This window comes from Triticum dicoccoides, chromosome 5B (assembly GCF_002162155.2).
Source record: "Triticum dicoccoides isolate Atlit2015 ecotype Zavitan chromosome 5B, WEW_v2.0, whole genome shotgun sequence".
NCBI lineage: Eukaryota > Viridiplantae > Streptophyta > Magnoliopsida > Poales > Poaceae > Triticum > Triticum dicoccoides.
The window spans coordinates 461,837,562-461,857,268 of record NC_041389.1 but is presented as its reverse complement, the minus strand read 5'-3'; the positions used below and the strand labels follow the sequence as shown (position 1 = coordinate 461,857,268).

The 19,707-nt window shown below is 45.9% G+C and overlaps 1 protein-coding gene across 1 annotated transcript; it reads left to right on the top strand.

The window, feature by feature from the left end:
* The first annotated feature begins 12,539 nt into the window (after positions 1 to 12,539).
* LOC119310817 lies at positions 12,540 to 17,980 on the top strand. The gene is made up of 8 exons (XM_037586434.1): positions 12,540 to 12,903; positions 14,356 to 15,440; positions 15,539 to 15,839; positions 15,971 to 16,177; positions 16,260 to 16,433; positions 16,609 to 16,809; positions 17,024 to 17,137; positions 17,247 to 17,980. The coding sequence occupies exons 2-8, from the start codon at positions 14,380 to 14,382 to the stop codon at positions 17,589 to 17,591; spliced, it is 2,403 nt and encodes an 800-aa protein (XP_037442331.1). The 5' UTR covers positions 12,540 to 12,903; positions 14,356 to 14,379; the 3' UTR covers positions 17,592 to 17,980.
* The last annotated feature ends 1,727 nt before the right edge of the window (positions 17,981 to 19,707 follow it).

Genomic DNA, 19,707 nt, shown 5'->3' with positions numbered 1-19,707 from the left:
GGTCTTGAGTCTTACTCAACTTCACACCTTGTAACACAGGCAAGAACTCCTTCTTTGACTGTTCCATTTTAAACTATTTCAAAAATTTATCAAGGTATGTACTCATTGAAAAATCTTATCAAGCGTCTTGATCTATCTATATAGATCTTGATGCTCAATGTGTAAGCAGCTTCACCGAGGTCTTGCTTTGAAAAACTCTTATTCAAGTATCCTTTCATGCTATCCAGAATTTCCATATCATTTCCAATTAACAATATATCATCCACATATAATATTAGAAATACTACAGAGCTCCCACTCACTTTCTTGTAAATACAGGCTTCCTCAAAAGTCTGTATAAAACCATATGCTTTGATCAACTCATCAAAGCATATATTCCAACTCCGAGATGCTTGCACCAGTCCATAGACGGATCGCTGGAGCTTGCACAATTTGTCAGCACCTTTAGGATTGACAAAACCTTCTGGTTGCATCATATACAACTCTTCTTTAAGAAAACCATTAAGGAATGCAGTTTTGTTTATCCATTTGCCAGATTTCATAAAATGCGGCAATTGCTAACATGATTCAGACAGACTTAAGCATAGATACGAGTGAAAAACTCTCATCGTAGTCAACACCTTGAACTTGTCGAAAACCTTTTGCGACAATTCTAGCTTTGTAGATAGTAACACTATCAGCGTCCGTCTTCCTCTTGAAGATCCATTTAATCTCAATGTCTCGCCGATCATTGGGCAAGTCAATCAAAGTCCATACTTTGTTTTCATACATGGATCTTATCTCAGATCTCATGGCCTCAAGCCATTTTGCGGAATCTGGGCTCACCATCGCTTCTTCATAGTTCCTAGGTTCGTCATGGTCTAGTAACATAACTTCCAGAACAGGATTACCGTACCACTCTGGTGCGGATCTTACTCTGTAAGACCTACGAGGTTCTGTAGCAACTTAATTTGAAGTTTTATGATCATCATTAACTTCCTCACTAATTAGTGTAGTAGTCACAGGAACAGATTTCTGTGATGAACTACTTTCAAATGAGGGAGCAGGTACAGTTACCTCATCAAGTTCTACTTTCCTCCCACTCACTTCTTTCGAGAGAAACTCCTTCTCTAGAAAGGATCCATTCTTAGCAACGAATGTTTTGCCTTTGGATTTGTGATAGGAGTACCCAACAGTTTTCTTTGGGTATTCTATGAAGACGCACTTCTCCGATTTAGATTCGAGCTTATCAGGTTGAAAACCTTTTTCATATAAGCATCGCAACTCCAAACTTTAAGAAACGACAGCTTAGGTTTACTTCTAAACCATAGTTCATACGATGTCGTCTCAACGGATTTAGATGGTGCCCTTTTAACGTGAATGCAGCTGTCTCTAATGCATAACCCCAAAACGATAATGGTAAATTAGTAAGAGACATCATAGATCGCACCATATCCAATAAAGTGCGGTTACAACGTTCGGACATACCATAACATTGTGGTGTTCCAGGTGGCGTGAGCTGTGAAACTATTCCACATTATTTTAATTGAAGACCAAACTCGTAACTCAAATATTCGTCTCCGCGATCATATCGCAGAAACTTTATTTTCTTGTTACGATGATTTTTCCACTTCACTCTGAAATTCTTTGAACCTTTCAACTATTTCAGACTTATGTTTCATCAAGTAGATATACCCATATCTTCTCAAATCATCTTGTGAAGGTCAGAAAATAACGATACTTGCCACGAGCATCAACACTCATTGAATCGCATACATCGGTATGTATTATTTCCAATAAGTCAGTAGCTTGTTCCATTGTTCCGGAGAATGGAGTTTTAGTCATCTTGCCCAAAAGGTACGGTTCGCAAGCATCAAATGATTCATAACCAAGTGATTCCGAGAATCCATCTTTATGGAGTTTCTTCATGCGCTTTACACCGATATGACCCAAACGGCAGTGCCACAAATAAGTTGCACTATCATTATTAACTTTGCATCTTTTGGCATCAATATTATGAATATGTGTATCACTATGATCGAGATCCAACAAACTATTTTCATTGGGTGTATAACCATCGAAGGTCTTATTCATGTAAACAGAATAACAATTATTCGCTAACTTTAAATGAATAACCGTATCGCAATAAACACGATCAAATCATGTTCATGCTCAACGCAAATGCCAAATAACATTTATTTAGGTTTAACACTAATCCCAAAAGTATAGGGAGTGTGCGATGATGACCATATCAATCTTGGAACTACTTCCAACACTCATCGTCACTTCCCCTTCAACTAGTCTTTGTTTATTCTGTAACTCCTGTTTCGAGTTACTAATCTTAGCAACCGAACAAGTATCAAATACTCAGGGGTTACTATAAACACTAGTAAGGTACACATCAATAACATGTATATCAAATATACCCTTGTTCACTTTGCCATCCTTCTTATCCACCAAATATTCAAGGCATTTCCGCTTCTAGTGACCATTTCCTTTGCAGTATAATCACTCAGTTTCAGGCTTTGGTCCAGCTTTGAGCTTCTTCGCGGGAGTGACAACTTGCTTGCCATTCTGCTTGAAGTTCCCTTTCTTTCCCTTTGCCCTTTTCTTGAAACTAGTGGTCTTGTCAATCATCAACACTTGATGCTCTTTCTTGATTTCTACCTTCGTCGATTTCAGCATCACGAAGAGCTCGAGAATCGTTTTCGTCATCCCTTGCATTATAGTTCATCACGAAGTTCTACTAACTTGGTGGTGGTGACTAGAGAATTCTGTCAATCACTATCTTATCTAGAAGATTAACTCCCACTTGATTCAAGCGATTGTAGTACCCAGACAATCTGAGCACATGCTCACTAGTTGAGCGATTCTCCTCCATCTTTTAGCTATAGAACTTGTTGGAGACTTCATATCTCTTAACTCGGGTATTTGCTTGAAATATTAACTTCAACTCCTGGAACATCTCATATGGTCCATGACGTTCAAAATGTTTTTGAAGTCCCGATTCTAAGTCGTTAAGCATGGTGCACTAAACTATCAAGTAGTCATCATACTGAGCTAGCCAAACGTTCATAACGTCTGCATCTGCTCCTGCAATAGGTCTGTCACCTAGCGGTGCATTAAGGACATAATTCTTCTGTGCAGCAATGAGGATAAACCTCAGATCACGGATCCAATCCGCATCATTGCTACTAACATCTTTCAACATAATTTTCTCTAGGAACATATCAAAATAAACATATGAAAGCAACAACGCGAGCTATTGATCTACAACATAATTTGCAAAATACTACCAGGACTAAGTTCATGATAAATTTAAGTTCAATTAATCATATTACTTAAGAACTCCCACTTAGACAGACATCTCTCTAGTCATCTAAGTGATCACGTGATCCAAATCAACTAAACCATGTCCGACCATCACGTGAGATGGAGTAGTTTTCAATGGTGAACATCACTATGTTGATCATATCTACTATATGATTCATGCTCGACCTTTCGGTCTCCATGTTCCGAGGCCATATCTGTATATGCTATGCTCGTCAAGTTTAACCTGAGTATTCCGCGTGTGCAACTGTTTTGCACCCGTTGTATTTGAACGTAGAGCCTATCACACCCGATCATCACGTGGTGTCTTAGCACGAAGAACTTTCGCAACGGTGCATACTCAGGGAGAACACTTCTTGATAATTAGTGAGAGATCATCTTAAAATGCTACCGTCAATCAAAGCAAGATAAGATGCATAAAGGATAAACATCACATGCAATCAATATAAGTGATATGATATGGCCATCATCATCTTGTGCTTGTGGTCTCCATCTTCGAAGCACCGTCGTGATCACCATCGTCACCGGCGCGACACCTTGATCTCCATCGTAGCATCGTTGTCGTTACGCCATCTATTGCTTCTACGACTATCGCTACCGCTTAGTGATAAAGTAAAGCAATTACAGGGCGTTTGCATTTCATACAATAAAGTGACAACCGTATGGCTCCTGCCAGTTGCCGATAACTTCGGTTACAAAACATGATCATCTCATACAATAAAATATAGCATCACGTCTTGACCATATCACATCACAACATGCCCTGCAAAAACAAGTTAGACGTCCTCTACTTTGTTGTTGCACGTTTTACGTGGCTGCTACGGGCTGAGCAAGAACCGTTCTTACCTACGCATCAAAACCACAACGATAGTTTGTCAAGTTGGTGCTGTTTTAACCTTCGCAAGGACCGAGCGTAGCCACACTCGGTTCAACTAAAGTGAGAGAGACAGACACCCGCCGGTCACCTTTAAGCAACGAGTGCTCGTAGCGGTGAAACCAGTCTCGCGTAAGCGTACGCGTAATGTCGGTCCGGGCCGCTTCATCTCACAATGCCGCTGAACCAAAGTATGACATACTGGTAAGCAGTATGACTTATATCGCCCACAACTCACTTGTGTTCTACTCGTGCATATAACATCTACGCATAAAACCTAGGCTCGGATGCCACTGTTGGGGAACGTAGTAATTTCAAAAAAATTCCTACGCGCACGCAAGATCATGGTGATGGCATAGCAACGAGAGCGGAGAGTGTTGTCCACGTACCCTCGTAGACCGTAAGCGGAAGCGTTAGCACAACGCGGTTGATGTAGTCGTACGTCTTCACGATCCGACCGATCCAAGCACCGAACGTACGGCACCTCCGAGTTCAGCACACGTTCAGCTCGATGACGATCCCCGGGCTCCGATCCAGCAAAGCTTCGGGGATGAGTTCCGTCAGCACGACGACGTGGTGACGATGATGATGTTCTACCGGTGCAGGGCTTCGCCTAAACTCCGCGACAATATGACCGAGGTGAAATATGGTGGAGGGGGGCACCGCACACGGCTAAGGAACGATCTGTAGATCAACTTGTGTGTCATGGGGTGCCCCCCTGCCGCCGTATATAAAGGAGCAAGGGGGGAGGAGGCCGGGCCTAGGAGGGGGCGCGCCAAGTGTGGAGTCCTACTAGGACTCCCTAGTCCTAGTAGGATTCCACCTCCCTTGTTGGAGTAGGAGAAGGGGAAAGAGGGGGAGAGGAAGAAGGAAAGGGGGGCTGCGCCCCTTGTCCAATTCGGACCAGAGGGGGGGCGCAGGCCTCCTTCCTTTTGGCCTCTCTCCTCTATTCCCGTATGGCCCAATAAGGCCCATATACTCCCCGGCGAATTCCCGTAACTCTCCGGTACTCCGAAAAATACCCGAATCATTCGGAACCTTTCCGAACTCCGAATATAGTCATCCAATATATCGATCTTTACGTCTCGACCATTTCGAGACTCCTCGTCATGTCCCCGATCTCATCCGGGACTCCGAACTCCTTCGGTACATCAAAACTCATAAACTCATAATATAACTGTCATCGAAACCTTAAGCGTGCGGACCCTACAGGTTCGAGAACTATGTAGACATGACCTAGAACTATTCTTGGTCAATAACCAATAGCGGAACCTGGATGCCCATATTGGCTCCTACATATTCTACGAAGATCTTTATCGGTCAAACCGCATAACAACATACTTTGTTCCCTTTGTCATCGGTATGTTACTTGCCCGAGATTCGATCATCAGTATCTCAATACCTAGTTTAATCTTGTTACCGGCAAGTCTCTTTACTCATTACGTAATGCATCATCCTGCAACTAACTCATTAGTCACATTGCTTGCAAGGCTTATAGTGATGTGCACTACCGAGAGGGCCCAGAGATACCTCTCCGACAATCGGAGTGACAAAACCTAATCTCGAAATACGCCAATTCAACATGTACCTTCGGAGACACCTGTAGTACTCCTTTATAATCACCCAGTTATGTTGTGACGTTTGGTAGTACCCAAAGTGTTCCTCCGGTAAACGGGAGTTGCATAATCTCATAGTTACAGGAACATGTATAAGTCATGAAGAAAGCAATAGCAACATACTAAACGATCAAGTGCTAGGCTAACGGAATGGGTCATGTCAATCACATCATTCTCCTAATGATGTGATCCCATTAATCAAATGACAACACATGTCTATGGTTAGGAAACATAACCATCTTTGATTAATGAGCTAGTCAAGTATAGGCATACTAGTGACTATATGTTTGTCTATGTATTCACACATGTATCATGTTTCCGATTAATACAATTCTAGCATGAATAATAAACACTTATCATGAAATAAGGAAATAAATAATAACTTTATTATTGCCTCTAGGGCATATTTCCTTCATCTTTGTCTCCAATGTCTTCGCTAACATCAACTCATTTGATTGCACCATGGCATCTATCTTGTCCCGCAAGCTCGATGCTTCGTGTTCCCTCTTGATCTTCTCCTTTGTCTTCTTGTCACCATCGGGCTTGTTCAAGTTTCTTGGGCCATCATCATCTTCATCTTCATCCATATTGGTAAGTGAACCTCTCTTCGGTGGGGATTCCTTGTCAATCAACTTCTACTTCTCGCAATCTTTGAGCATATCCCAACAATGCTCTAGCTTAATTTTTTTGCCTTCATAAGCTTCCATGTCTTTGTATCTTTGTTGGGCAATTTTGTCCTACACAATTTAAACAAAGTCAAATGATGCAATCACTTTATATGATGCAAAATGATGTGCACAACTTGGGACGTGAAAGCGAACTCACATAGTCAGATTCCATGGTTCTACTTGGAGGTGCATTGCGTACTTGTTCCAAGCAAGCTGCCCAACGGCTGCAAATCGGCTTTGATCACGTCCCAATGCCCTTGGAGTGACCGAAAGGTACATGATGTCCTATTGGGATGCTTGGCCATCATGCAGAAGTATTGATCTTTGATTCTTTACCAATATCTCTTGGAGGTTTGAGATGTACCCGTGCAAGCATCAAGAGACACCACACTCCAAGCCTTGATCAAGATTTGATCTTCCAAGATCGTGTAGTTCTGCAATCTCACACTTTTTTTTCCTGCGCTTCCTCATACGCCCCCTCATCTACCTCCTCCACTTCATCTTCACCACCGTGATCATCCACGCCACCCTCCATTTCATTGTAATCGAAATCAGCGAACGGGGCCCTATCGATGTCGACGGCGTTGGTGTCCAACAAGTTCATGAACTCGGCAGTGGCATTGTTCCAACCACCGCTACATTGAGTGACATCAAGTCAAGAACAACCACTATGCAGAAAAATGAAGCAAGAACAAGAGCTCGAAGATGCATACCTTGCGGCCATTTCGTCGAACACCTCGCTTGCGGTGGAAGCAGCGCCGTTGAACGGCGTTGTCGGGGAACATCTCGCCGGGGCGGAGGGAGTAGACGAAGGCGCCGGCCTTTTCGTAGGGACCTTCTTCCACTTCATGCCCGAAACCTTGCTCACCTTCTCCGCCGGGGGTCGGGCAGATCGCGCAGCGGCGGCAGCGCCCGACGCGCGTGCCTTTTCGGCGTGGCTAGCCGGATTGCCTACCTGCACAACAACGTTGCCCTGCACAAAGGGGATTGCGCGTGCGTGACCTCCACGGTAACGGGGGACGGCTGGAAAGCTTCCATGGCGACGAAGAATGGCGGGGAAGATGGACCGGAGCGCGCAGTGGCGAGGCAATGGCAGCCGAGGGGGGGGGAGGAGTGGAGCGGGAACGGCCGCGCGAAAATTTCTCTCGCGCCAAATCTCGTTGCGGATAAGGGGCGAGCTCGGGTTGGCCTCCCACCCCATGAATCTAAAGGTTGAGGGCGAACTTTTGCCGCGCCCCGCAAAAACTTTTACGGGTCGGATGCGTTTGCGGAGTCTGTTCGGGCAGGATTTTCCGCGTCTACCCATATTTTGACGGTTATTTTACGGGTATGGGATTTTTACGGAGTCTGCTAGAAATGATCTAAGACCTAATCGGCCAAGAAACATGGTAGCGCTACGAATATGCAACATACATAGTTTAGCGATCAACTTGACAACTTGTGACGTGATCATGAGCATACAATGCGATTTTTTTCACACTTACACTAATACATGGGGGTGATATATCTTGGACGCTCATAACGCCCACACATGTGGTGGGAGCGACGCCTGTCCTATAACACACAGGCTACGCCACGCCACCGCATGCATGCATGTGAAAATCTTTTTGGATTTCCAGTTTTAAGCTGTTTTATCTCTTTAATTAAAAATCCGATTGAAGATCCGTTTTCACCATTAAATCCACCGTGATGAGATCTTCGAAACTAGATCTCATATCAATATGTTTCGACGACTTTTAAAAGTTACCATGTCTATTGCACATGAATTGCCATGATGTTTACACTGAAGTTGCCATGATATGTTTCAACTATTTTCTTCTACATTTAAAAATAAATTTGACATATTATAAAACGGGGAATTAAGAAACTAGACTTGCTATGAACCATAAACTAAAATTTCCATGATACATGTACTTAAAATTGCCATGGTTCATAGAAAAAATAATTTTCGTGGTCAAAGTACTGGAATTGTTATGGTCAAAATACTAAAATTGCCATGCTCTATAAACTAAAATTGCCACATGGCAACTTTAGTGTAACAGTATGGCAACTACAGGGTAAATATCATGGCAACTTTTGGCAAAAAAAATCGCCGAAACATATCAATATGTGATATAGTTTTGAAGATCTCGTCGAGACTGATTTAATGGCAAAAATGGATTTTTAATTGGATTTTTTAATTATGAGATAAAATATTTTAAGCCGAAAACCAAAAAGATTCCCGATGATGTCATCTATTTTGATGTGACAAAATGAATGGTACTGAAGGCGTTTGGGCCATGTTTCTTCGTGCCACATGTGTGGGCGTTAATATTTGCGTATTTCTTTTGTCGTGGATATACATAGAGTTAGAGCATCTCCAACAGCCGCGCTATAAACGCGCCGCACGGAAAAAGTAGTGGTTTTAGCGCGCGCTACCGTTCCCGGCGCTCCAGCGGACGTGCAAAAACCATGCACGCGACATGTGTAATTCAGCGCGCGGGGGGAAACGCCATCGTACACCGCTTATTTGCTGCGCCCGCTCCCGCGCGCTGGACTCTCAAGCGCTCGTGCGCAACTCCACCTACCCATCCAGCCGCGCCGTCGCCGCCGCCGCCCGCCCCACCCCATTTTTTCGGCGACCGTTTCGGTGCTCGGTCTCTTCCCGCACGACCACGGCTTCCTCCCTCCCTCTCTCTAGTCAGCGCCGCCCGTCGCGCGCGGCAGTCTTTGAGGAACAGCGCCCGAGCGCCCACCGCCGCTTGGCGCCCGCAAGGTGTTCGACAAAAGGCCCGCAAGGTATGTATTGCTTCCAACTTCCATATTTTTGCATGAGATTTGGTGCATGTTGTTTATAGCCTAGTTTTGAATATTTTAGATGAGTTCAGATATGATTCTTCCGAAGAAGAATTTGATATGGAAGAGGAGGAGGATCTTGCACATCAATAAAAAACCAAAGCACAGTGGTTCGGTTATGGGTCGGCAGAAAATTTGGAGGGATATGATTGATGCCCATAACAGATTGATGAGGCACTATTTTGTGAAGAATCCCACATACCCCAAGTTGTACTTTTGCTGCCGGTTTAGGATGAGCACCGAGTTGTTCAGGCGCATTGCAGAGAAACTAGCGAGCCATGACCGGTTTTTTCAGCAGAGAAGGAATGCCGCCGGAGAGCTCGGGCATAACACCTTTTAGAAGGTGACAGCCGCTTTGCATATGTTGGCATATGGTATCCCCGCTGATCTAGTTGATGATCACTTGGCCATGGGTGAGAGCCAAGCCATCATGTGTGTCAAGCGCTTCGCAGCCTGAATTGTGCAAGTGTTTGGCCCGGAGTACTTGAGAACTCCTAATGCTGAAGACGTCGCAAGGCTATTGGAGATGAACAAAGCTCGCGGGTTCCCAGGTATGCTTGGCTCAATAGATTACAAAAATTGGAGTTGGAAGAATTGTCCAAAGGCATCGCATGGCCAATTCCACGGACAAAAAAAGGGTTCCACTATAATCCTTGAAGCGTGGCGGATCAAGAGACTTGGATTTGGCATGCTTTTTTGAAATGTCTGGATCTTTGAATGACATCAACGTTGTCAACCGGTCACCACTGATGAGTAAGATTGCAAATGGTGAACTGCCACCGGTGCATTTTGGGATCAGAAGATGCTTTGATACATAATGCATGCTTGTGTGATCATGCACAACATGATCATCGAGAATGAGCTTGGTCAAGATGTAGACTACTCTCACTATGAGCTCTTGGGACATCCCATGCGAGTGTGGTGGAGGGCTGAAAGGGTGGCCCGTTTTGTTGCCTCCTATCATGCCATTCGACGTCTGGCAGCGCATAATGAATTCAAGAAGGATCTCATTGAGGAGTGGTGGGCTTGGAATGACTGCCAAAGAGCATCATGATTTGTGCGTTTGATGTTGTATTGTTGAACTATTTGTTGTATTTCATGAAAAATACTATTTGTTTGATGAGTTGTAATAAATTGAACTATTCATTTTAAACTTGGTTGAATGATCTTTGTGATTTAAAAATTATATGCCATGTCTTTGTTTTGTGGATGTGTTGTAAGATAAAATGCAACAAATATGATGTGACGGCTTCTCGCGCGTGCTGCATTTTAGCGCACTGCTGGAGCTGCGCACGCGCGCTGCATTTTAGCGCGGCTGCTGGAGCCAGCGCTGCCGCCGCGCCAAACCTGACGATGGACGCGCCGCAAACCAGATTTTAGCGCGCCGCGTGTTGGGCGCTTGTTGAAGATGCTCTTATCTTGTTGCTCGGCTATCATGTCAACTGTCAAGTCCCAAGAGACTACGGGCGTGTTTGGTTTCATGGCTCGCAGCTGGCTCGTACCTGCGATGCAATTTTCTAGCTGTTTGGTACGCTGCATGCCTTCTTGGGCCAGGCCCGACGGATGCAAAAGGAGCCTCCCAGCTAGGCTGAGGCGAACGCAAGAATCCGCCGTATCTCCGAGCCAGGCCCGTGCCTGCATGCGCACCTCACATTTCTCCTTTCCCCTTTCTCTCTCTCACACGTCAGATTGGATCGAGATCCAATTCGCTGCCGCCCCGTCGTCTGAGCTCCATCGCCAATCACTAGTCCGGGCTCCCCCTTCTACCACAAGTCCATGCTCCCTCGTCGGCGCTCCTCCACGCCAAAGCTGGGGCCACGCCGGCCGCCATCGGCCAAGAGGAATATGGGGGAGGGGAGCACCTGGACGCCGTGAGCCGCAACCGGCGCCGCGTTTCTCCCCCTTGAACTGCGCCAGCCAATCCAGCTGCAGTCGCATCTCCGCCACCAACAACTCCTCCCGGCAGGCCTTCTCTGCCATGGCCATCTCGTCATCCTCACCCGTTCATCTTGTTGTTCTCAGCCATGGCCATCTACTCCATCTCAGTAGAATGTGCCAGATTGGTGGAAATATTTTGATTTCTTTGCGAAATTCCTGATGAATAAAATTGACACTTCAACTTTTCATTCAATTTCAGTTCAAATTAGTTTTACATGTTCCATGGAATGGTCCAGATGCAATTGGAAATTTTGAACGGTTGAAACTGGAAGAGAAGAGTTTACAGAATTAAGCCCAATTCAGCCTACCAAACAACATCCGTGTGTATAACATCCCTCGTGCATCCATATCATGCAGTCAACCAAACCCACATCTCACTCCATTTTTGCATCCCCTCAAATAGGCCAGGCTCACCTAGGATGCCCCATGCGATACAGGCTAGAGCCACCCAGGCAACCGAACACGCCCTATATATTTTAGTGCAAACGGCTGTTGAGCAGTTGCCATTCCCTATTAGGCTACCATGTAGTCCTGGCCATGGGCTGCCCGACCCGGACGACCCGACCCTGCCTGATCCGACCTTGTGCACGGGCCGGGCTTGGGCCCGTCCTATTCGCTGTTTAAGGAAGAGGCCCGACTTGAGGCCCAAGGCCTGGTGGGCTTTTAGCGTGATGGGCCGGGCTCGGGCCTGATTTTTAGGCCCGACAGCCGGGTAGGGCTCGGGCCAGGTTTTTTTGCATCGGGCTTCAGTAATCCTGGCCCGGCCCGACAGATGGCCAGATATACTACCATGTGATGACATTCAGACGGAATATGTTCAGTATGCATATAGTAAACTAAGATCAAAGATCCCCTAGGGTAAAACTAAGACCACAATATTTTTTTTAAGAATAGTTGGATGGTTAGAATGACAGTGTTATCCCCGGCCCATCAGGGTTTAAGTTTTGATGCTCGCATTTTTCCTGAATTTATTTCAGAATTTTCGGCGATGCGGGTTCAGTGGGAGAAGACGTTCCCGTCGACTACGAGACGCTTACGATGACTTTGTAAAATCTCAAGATGATATGACGACTCAGTCTTTAGAAGGTGCTCATAGTGACAGGGTGTGCCTGTTTGCGTTTATAGGAATGAGTATATGCGCGTTTTTATGTTGTACTGTGTTACTAATAAAAAGCTATCAAACAGCCCTGAAAAAGAAAAAGACCGGCGGAAAGCGGTCGCTTAACTACACCGCGCGGTGAAGCGACCCGATCGGCAGGCCTCGAAGCGCGCGTCGTGTGATATGAGAGCAGCGTCAGGCGCCAGCCCAAACGCACCACCGCAACCCCCACGCGCTGCACGCCTGTGACACCCCCTCCCCTGGCCGCAGCATCATCGCCCCTGCAAGTGACCGCTGGCCGCGTGCGCCGTCCCCTCTCCTCCAGTCCTCCTCCCACGCCGGCCGCCACCCCCCACAAACATTCCGCGCCGCGCACAGTCGAGGCTCCTGCGCCGCCCCTGCAACCCCGCGGCGAGGCACCCGGTGCCGCTCGGGCATTAAGCCCTTTTTATTAGAAAAAGACACAGAGGAGGGAGCAACCGCTCGGTTTGGTTTGGTTTCGCGGCTCCCGCTCCCGCTCGCGTCGCAGGGGCCGAGGCGGCCACTGCAAGAAGAAGAACCCCGGTGAGCACCGCCGCTCTGTTCCCCTCCACAAAACCCATCCCCGAATCCCTTGCTGCTGCGCTGTGGGGAGTTTCCCGAAGTGCTCGATTCTAGATTTCCTTTTGCTGCATTGGTTCTTCTTTTCTTCTTTCCTCTTCGTACTAGCTACCAGTTCTGTCGATGTGACTGTAGCAAGGGATCCGGCATTCCTTCTTCCATGTTCTTGCTCTTGTTCCTGTAACGGGTGTGTAATTTCCATGGCAGCTACCTCATCTGGTGAGCTCCGTTAGGCCAGGCATCTTGAATACGGATTTAGGTTCCGTTGGTGCATCCCGTTGTCCGCATTTGTGAAATTCAGTTGGTCAGATATCTGATAGAAAAAAAAAAATCTCTGTCCATTCGTAAAATTCAGTTAGTCAGCTATCTGATACTGTATTTTTTCTCTGGACATTCTTGAACTTCTTCGTGGTGGATTCCCGTGGCCGTTTGCTTGCAACCATATGGATCGGAGTAGTGCACTTGCATACTCTCTTGCTTCGCCTGGTGGCTGGAAATTCCGGGCAACGACTAGGACGCGTCCATTGTTCTTTAGAGTCAAGTACTTCGACAGTGCCGAGTTTACATCTGGTGCAGCTTGTCAGATCTCCCCTGTAGTCCAATTTCGGTACAGCTTTGTGTCCAATTGGGAGTTGGGACCTCATTCTCCATCCAATGCAATCCAGTCCAACGGTCGTACAACCTCACCGCGCCCCACCGCCATGTGCCTCCCAACCACCTCCTTCCCCCTCAAGTGAATTGCACTAGGAGACACATTACCTGTACTGAAATCTCTTGTTGCTGTTGGGCATTAAGGGGGTGTTTGGTTGAGAAGTCCTAGGACTTTTTCTAGTCCCAGGGACTAATCAAAAAAGACTCTCTAGTAGAGTCGTTTTCTAGTCCTTGTAGAAAAAGTCCCTCCCGTTTGGTTCCTAGGGACTTTTTAGGGACTTTTTCTAGTCTCTGGGACTAAAAAGTCCCTGAACCAAACACCCCCTAATTTTGTTGGTTAGATGTGTCTTTTGGTGTGTGTTTTGCCTAGCTGTCCAGATCTCGAGGCTTGATAGAGAGTACTAGCTGTTTGATCCAGTTTCTTTTACACTTTTACGGCATGAATATTTGCTTCTTATTATGCTAGTCGGTAACAAATGAGTTAGTCAAGTGAATGCCTTACTGAAATCTGCATTTTATGTTGAGTACAGTGGAGGTTACTTGTTTGCTCTGAAATTCTACTGCACTGTCTGCACAGGTCTACACAAATTTCACATTTTTTTTCAGTTAAAGCTCGTTATATGCAATCGTTTTCCATGTGCCCCTTGCCATGGCATAATCATCATGATGGCCCTTCCTGGATGTCACTTTCTCTATCATGCCTATTGCTCACTCAAGCTGCTAGGCATTTGCTCATGTTACTAACTTTGTTAATGTTCTGTCTAGGTATCAAGTTTCTAGTACACTCAAATGGGTGCTAGGGAGAACGGGGAAGAGAGAAATGACCAATCAACTGATGTGGAAGTGGAACGAGATGCTAAACTAGGGAAGGAAGCTGAATCAGACTATGAAGCAGCTAGAGACTCCTTTTCATCTCAAGGTGAGTCTAACAGCAATGAAGATACTAAAGCGAAAAGAGTCTCAAGGGTTCCGAAGAAGCTAGCAAAAAAGGACACCAAGCCAAACAGCCCACGTCTGGCCAGAACTAATTCCACTCGTCTAGTCAACAAGAAGCTGCAATATATTTCACCAAACAATAGTCCGAACAAAGCACCGAAGCCAAGCAAAGTGGCTAATGGTGTTAAAACTGTTGAAGTTCAAAGGCCAGAAACTGTGGAAGTTACTTCTTGTCCTTCATCTGATGTGTCTGAGGAAACAAATGATAAAGCTATTGAGGGCAGAGCCACCGATGATAAGTCCACCGAGGGCAGGGCCGATGATAATAAGGCCACCGAGGGCACATCTGCTGATGATAAGGCCATTGAGGGTGTAGAGACTGATGATAAGGCCATTGAGGGCGTAGCAACTGAAGATAAGGCCATTGAGGGCGTAGCGACTGATGATAAGGCCATTGAGGTTATAGCGACTGATGATAAGGGTGTTGAGGGTGTAGAGACCAGTGATACAGCCATTGAAGAAGCAAAGGAAATTGATGTCTTAGACGAAGCTCCGAAATGTGATCAAAGTACTGGCACTGACGATGAAATTGCTGATACTGAACAGAACATACTTGATGATGACAACTCAGTAGCATATGAAAAGAATGATGAGAAGATTGAGGAATTAGAATCAAAAATTGAAAAGCTGGAGCAAGAGCTTCGTGAAGTTGCTGCCCTTGAGGTTTCTCTCTACTCTATTATGCCAGAGCACGGATGTTCATCACATAAGCTGCATACGCCAGCTCGGCGTCTGTCTAGGTTATATATCCATGCATCAAAGTTTTGGTCCCCAGATAAGAAAGCTTCTGTTGCAAAAAACTCTGTTTCTGGGCTTGTGCTTGTAGCAAAGTCTTGTGGCAATGATGTTTCAAGGTAAATAAACGGGTCATAGTATGCCTTAACTTTATTCTGCACATGGCCGTGAGTATTAACTCCTGCTAATTTGATTTAAGAATTTAATTTTGATGTAGGTTGACATTCTGGTTATCGAACACAATTGTCCTACGAGAGATCATTGCACAAACCTTTGGCGTTTCAAGCCAATCACCTGCAGTTATGAATGCTTTCACTACAAACAGAAACAGTAATGCAAAAAAGCTTTACAAGAATTCCCCGCCAATGCGATGGAAAATGAATTCCAGTGGCAAGCAGGCTAGACCTACTATCATGCAGTTTCCGGATGATTGGCAGCAAACTGGCACTGTCTTGGCTGCATTAGAGAAGATTGAATCTTGGATCTTTTCTCGGATTGTTGAGTCTGTGTGGTGGCAGGTAAGGTTCACCTCATTTTATCCTGGCAATTTTTTCAGAACCGTAAATTTGACCTGCTAGTTGTAAAACATGACTAGGAAAGTATTTTCAATACAGTATGTCAATATTCTGATCGGTATTTCTCTTCCTAGGCACTGACACCCCGTATGCAAACTCCTGTTGAGGATTCATCGACGCCAAGCATTGAGAAACCGTTAGGGCATTCTTTGGCTGATCAGCATCAAACCACTTTTTCTATTGATCTTTGGAAGACTGCATTTTGTGATGCGTTCAGCAGAATATGCCCTCTTCGTGCTGGTGGACATGAGTGTGGCTGCTTACCAGTATTGGCCAAACTGGTAAGCTGTAAGTTTCCTTTCATCATTTGAAAAGAATAATATTCTTTTGAAACGTGTTTATGAGCTGTTCTGTTATCATCAGGTGATGGAGCAATGTGTAGCCCGTTTAGACGTGGCTTTATTTAATGCCATCCTCCGTGAATCAGAGAATGAGATACCATCTGATCCAATATCCGATCCGATTCTTGACTCCAGGGTTCTGCCAATTCCAGCTGGCAACTTAAGCTTTGGATCAGGCGCACAGCTGAAGAATGCAGTATGTACCTAAAGAGCACAGGGGCTATATTTTCTTAGAGTGAAACCACATTGTTTTGGTTTGATGCTTTCAATTCCACGAAGAACAAACTAGAATAGGGCATTTTGACGACCTTAGTTCACTCCTTCCAAACAAATTCTACCATTAAATGTTGACACGTGAAATGACTCCTCAGGTTGGAAGCTGGTCCAGATTGTTGACGGATATGCTTGGCATGGACGGTGATGACTCTCACAAGGATGGCCAAGGCGCAGGAGGAAATGGTGATGTAAGAAGAGATGGAGCTGAATCCAATTCTTTTAAGCTGCTCAATGAGTTGAGTGATCTTCTCATGCTCCCGAAGGACATGCTTCTTGAGAAGTCCATCAGGAAAGAGGTCTGTGACCGTGCATGACTCCCAAGATACAAGATGCAAAACTGTTATGATTTTATCTTCTACTACCTCTGTTCATTTTTATAAGACGTTCTAGACATTCAGACATTGTTTAAAACAGTACAAAGCAACCTGTCTGAAACGTCTTGTAAAAACAAACGGAGGGAGTATTTAACTATCAGATGTGGTGTAGTTGAAGTTTTGAATTTTATGTCAGGTCTGCCCGTCGATTGGCCTTCCACTAGTAACAAGGATACTCTGCAACTTCACTCCGGACGAGTTCTGCCCTGATCCTGTTCCTGGTTTAGTTCTGGAGGAGCTGAATTCTGAGGTATGGCCTCTCTTGCTGAAGTTGAACGAACCCCTTACGTCGTAGCGCACACAAAATGTCATGGAGGTAACTATACACCATACTGAATTTTGTCACTCATGCCGTGCAGAGCTTGCTTGAGCGCTTCACAGAGAAAAATCTGATCAGTACATTCCCGTGCACTGCTGCTGCCGTTGCGTACCGCGCCCCTTCATCGGAGGATGTAGCAGAGAAAGTGGCAAACACCAGTGGCACCGGAGAGGTGCATCAAAGGGCCTCGATGGTCCAGAGGAGGGGGTACACCAGCGACGACGATCTGGACGACCTAGGCTCCCCCTTGATGTCCCTCTACGATCGGAGCTCTCTGCCCTCGCCTTGTGACGGGGTCGCACATTTCAGTACTCGCCAAGAAGGCGCCGTGGCAAATGTAAGATACGAGCTCCTAAGAGAAGTATGGTCGGAGCGCCGTGATTGAGCGAGCGACCTGCAGGACTTGTTTGGCTGTTGCTTTGCGTAAAAGGGCGAACCAAGTGTTGGGGGCGTGAAGAATTTGCTTTTGCATCCGGCACCGAAGAATCAAAGAGGGATGATGGCTCCTCGCTGGTGTTGTTTCCTTTGCCCCCCTCAGATTTGTCCACTGCAGAATTTCTACCCTTCATTCGTTCGCCGGTGAGCTCGTTTGTTAGTTGCTTTTTTTTCTTCTCATGTACTAGCATACATAGTGGAAAATTGTAAGGAAAGGATGGTGAATTCGATCCTGGGTGTAAAATATTAATGCGAGTATGGACCTATCGGTGTAAGTAAAGGCTGGAAGAAGGGGAATATGATCCTGGCCTGGGTACCTCGCCTGTTCCTTGTGTGTTTGATCATGACTGTATCTCTCTTCCCCGACATTTTGCACCTCCGGTCACTGGTGTTGTGCGTGCCTGAGCTGTTTCCGCTTTTCTAGTCTGGCTCCCATCATTGGCGGTGGTGTCCAGCAGAGTAGAGCACAACAGCTGCCCTTTTGCATTTCTGAAGGGAATAGACACTAGCAGCCAGCAGGAGTGAGTGCTGTGCAAGGGATGGCGGTTTTAACGGCATACTCTGGTCGATTGAACGTTGGTAGTACAAGCAAACTGGACCCGTACCTGGACTGAACGGAGATGTCGTGTGCACCAGTTCTTGTGATGGCAAAGCCGGCTGGCACGCTGGCAGCAACGGAGAAATCGGGCGCAGGACCGATGCAGCCACCAGCCGGATCTTTGCAATCGGAGCATTCCTTAGTAGCACAACTGTTAGCAAGTTCATGGTTCGGTTCGGTTCCTTTGATCCGTAAAAATAAATAAGATCATGTCATCTAAACGATCTTATATTTCTTTATGGAGGGCAATCCATTGGTTTAGATTTTAGAGTTCCTAGTATTTTATGTTTTGTCACTGGCCCTTACGGTTTTCCGTAAAAATAAACGGTTGGCAACGCTTCTTCTTCGAGTTGGTCTTCTGAATTTCGATCCTTCTAAAGTTTGTCTGTCTGAACGGAGTCGACGGAGCTCCAATATATATTCCTGGCACTCCTTAGGGTGGTGAGGACGTGATGTTGGGGTTTCTCGTCGTGTCTGCGCGATGACTAGTTCTGGTGTCACTTCAGATGGATTCAAGGCTTCAACGATCATGATTGCGGCTCCATGGCCCTGAGCCTTAGAGGCATGTGCATGAAAAATTTCTGGCTATCATCAACAAGGTCAGACCCACTCCATAGGTGAGTGACGCCGGCGGCCTAGCGATGATATTTGTCGTTTGGTGGTACATCATACCTGGCCATAAGTCAGGCCAGACCGGGCCTAAAAAGCCCGCAACAGAAAAGCTAGGTCTAGGCCTGGCCTCCGGGCCTAGATTTCAGGCCCAAGCCCGACCCGTTTGTGGAAAACCCTTCAGGCCTCTTCCCTAAAACACACAAATGCAAAGCCCAGGCCCGGCCCAACCTAGCCTTTCGGCTCAAAACTTAAGCCCATGCCCGACCTGTGGGCAAGACCGGGCCGGGACAGGTCGGGCTATTTCGGGTCGGGTCGGGCTGGGCCGCCCTGGCTGGGTTTTCCATGGCCAGGTATATGGTCCAGGGACCTCAATGTATTTTTTATCATGTTGGAGATGCTTTGTATTTTTGGTGAACCTCTACAATATATTTGGTTCATTTTCACAAAAAGGATTACCTATATTTTGCCTCAATTTTATTATGTGGGCGGAATTGCCTTCTAAATATGCAAGAGTAATCACTATGTTATTGCCTCTGTGTTTTTTTGTTGGCATTTTGGCAAAATTTGGCTTCAAAACTAAAGGTTTTTTTGGTTGAGGACCATCTTTTTACTTGCATTTGAATGATTAGGGTGGAAGATTTTTTTTAGGGTAGATTAGGGTGGAAGATGTTGCCGCATGACACTATTAAGTAGAAATGGTCCATCTAAGCCCAAGCCCAAGCCATGAAATCATGGTTTGTTGCCACTCTCTCTGTCACGCACGGGTCGGGAGACGCTAGCACACAAATTCGCTAACACGAGGTAATCAGCCAACTGGATTAAGGTGGCACCACTACATAGCAGCGTTATTTAGTGT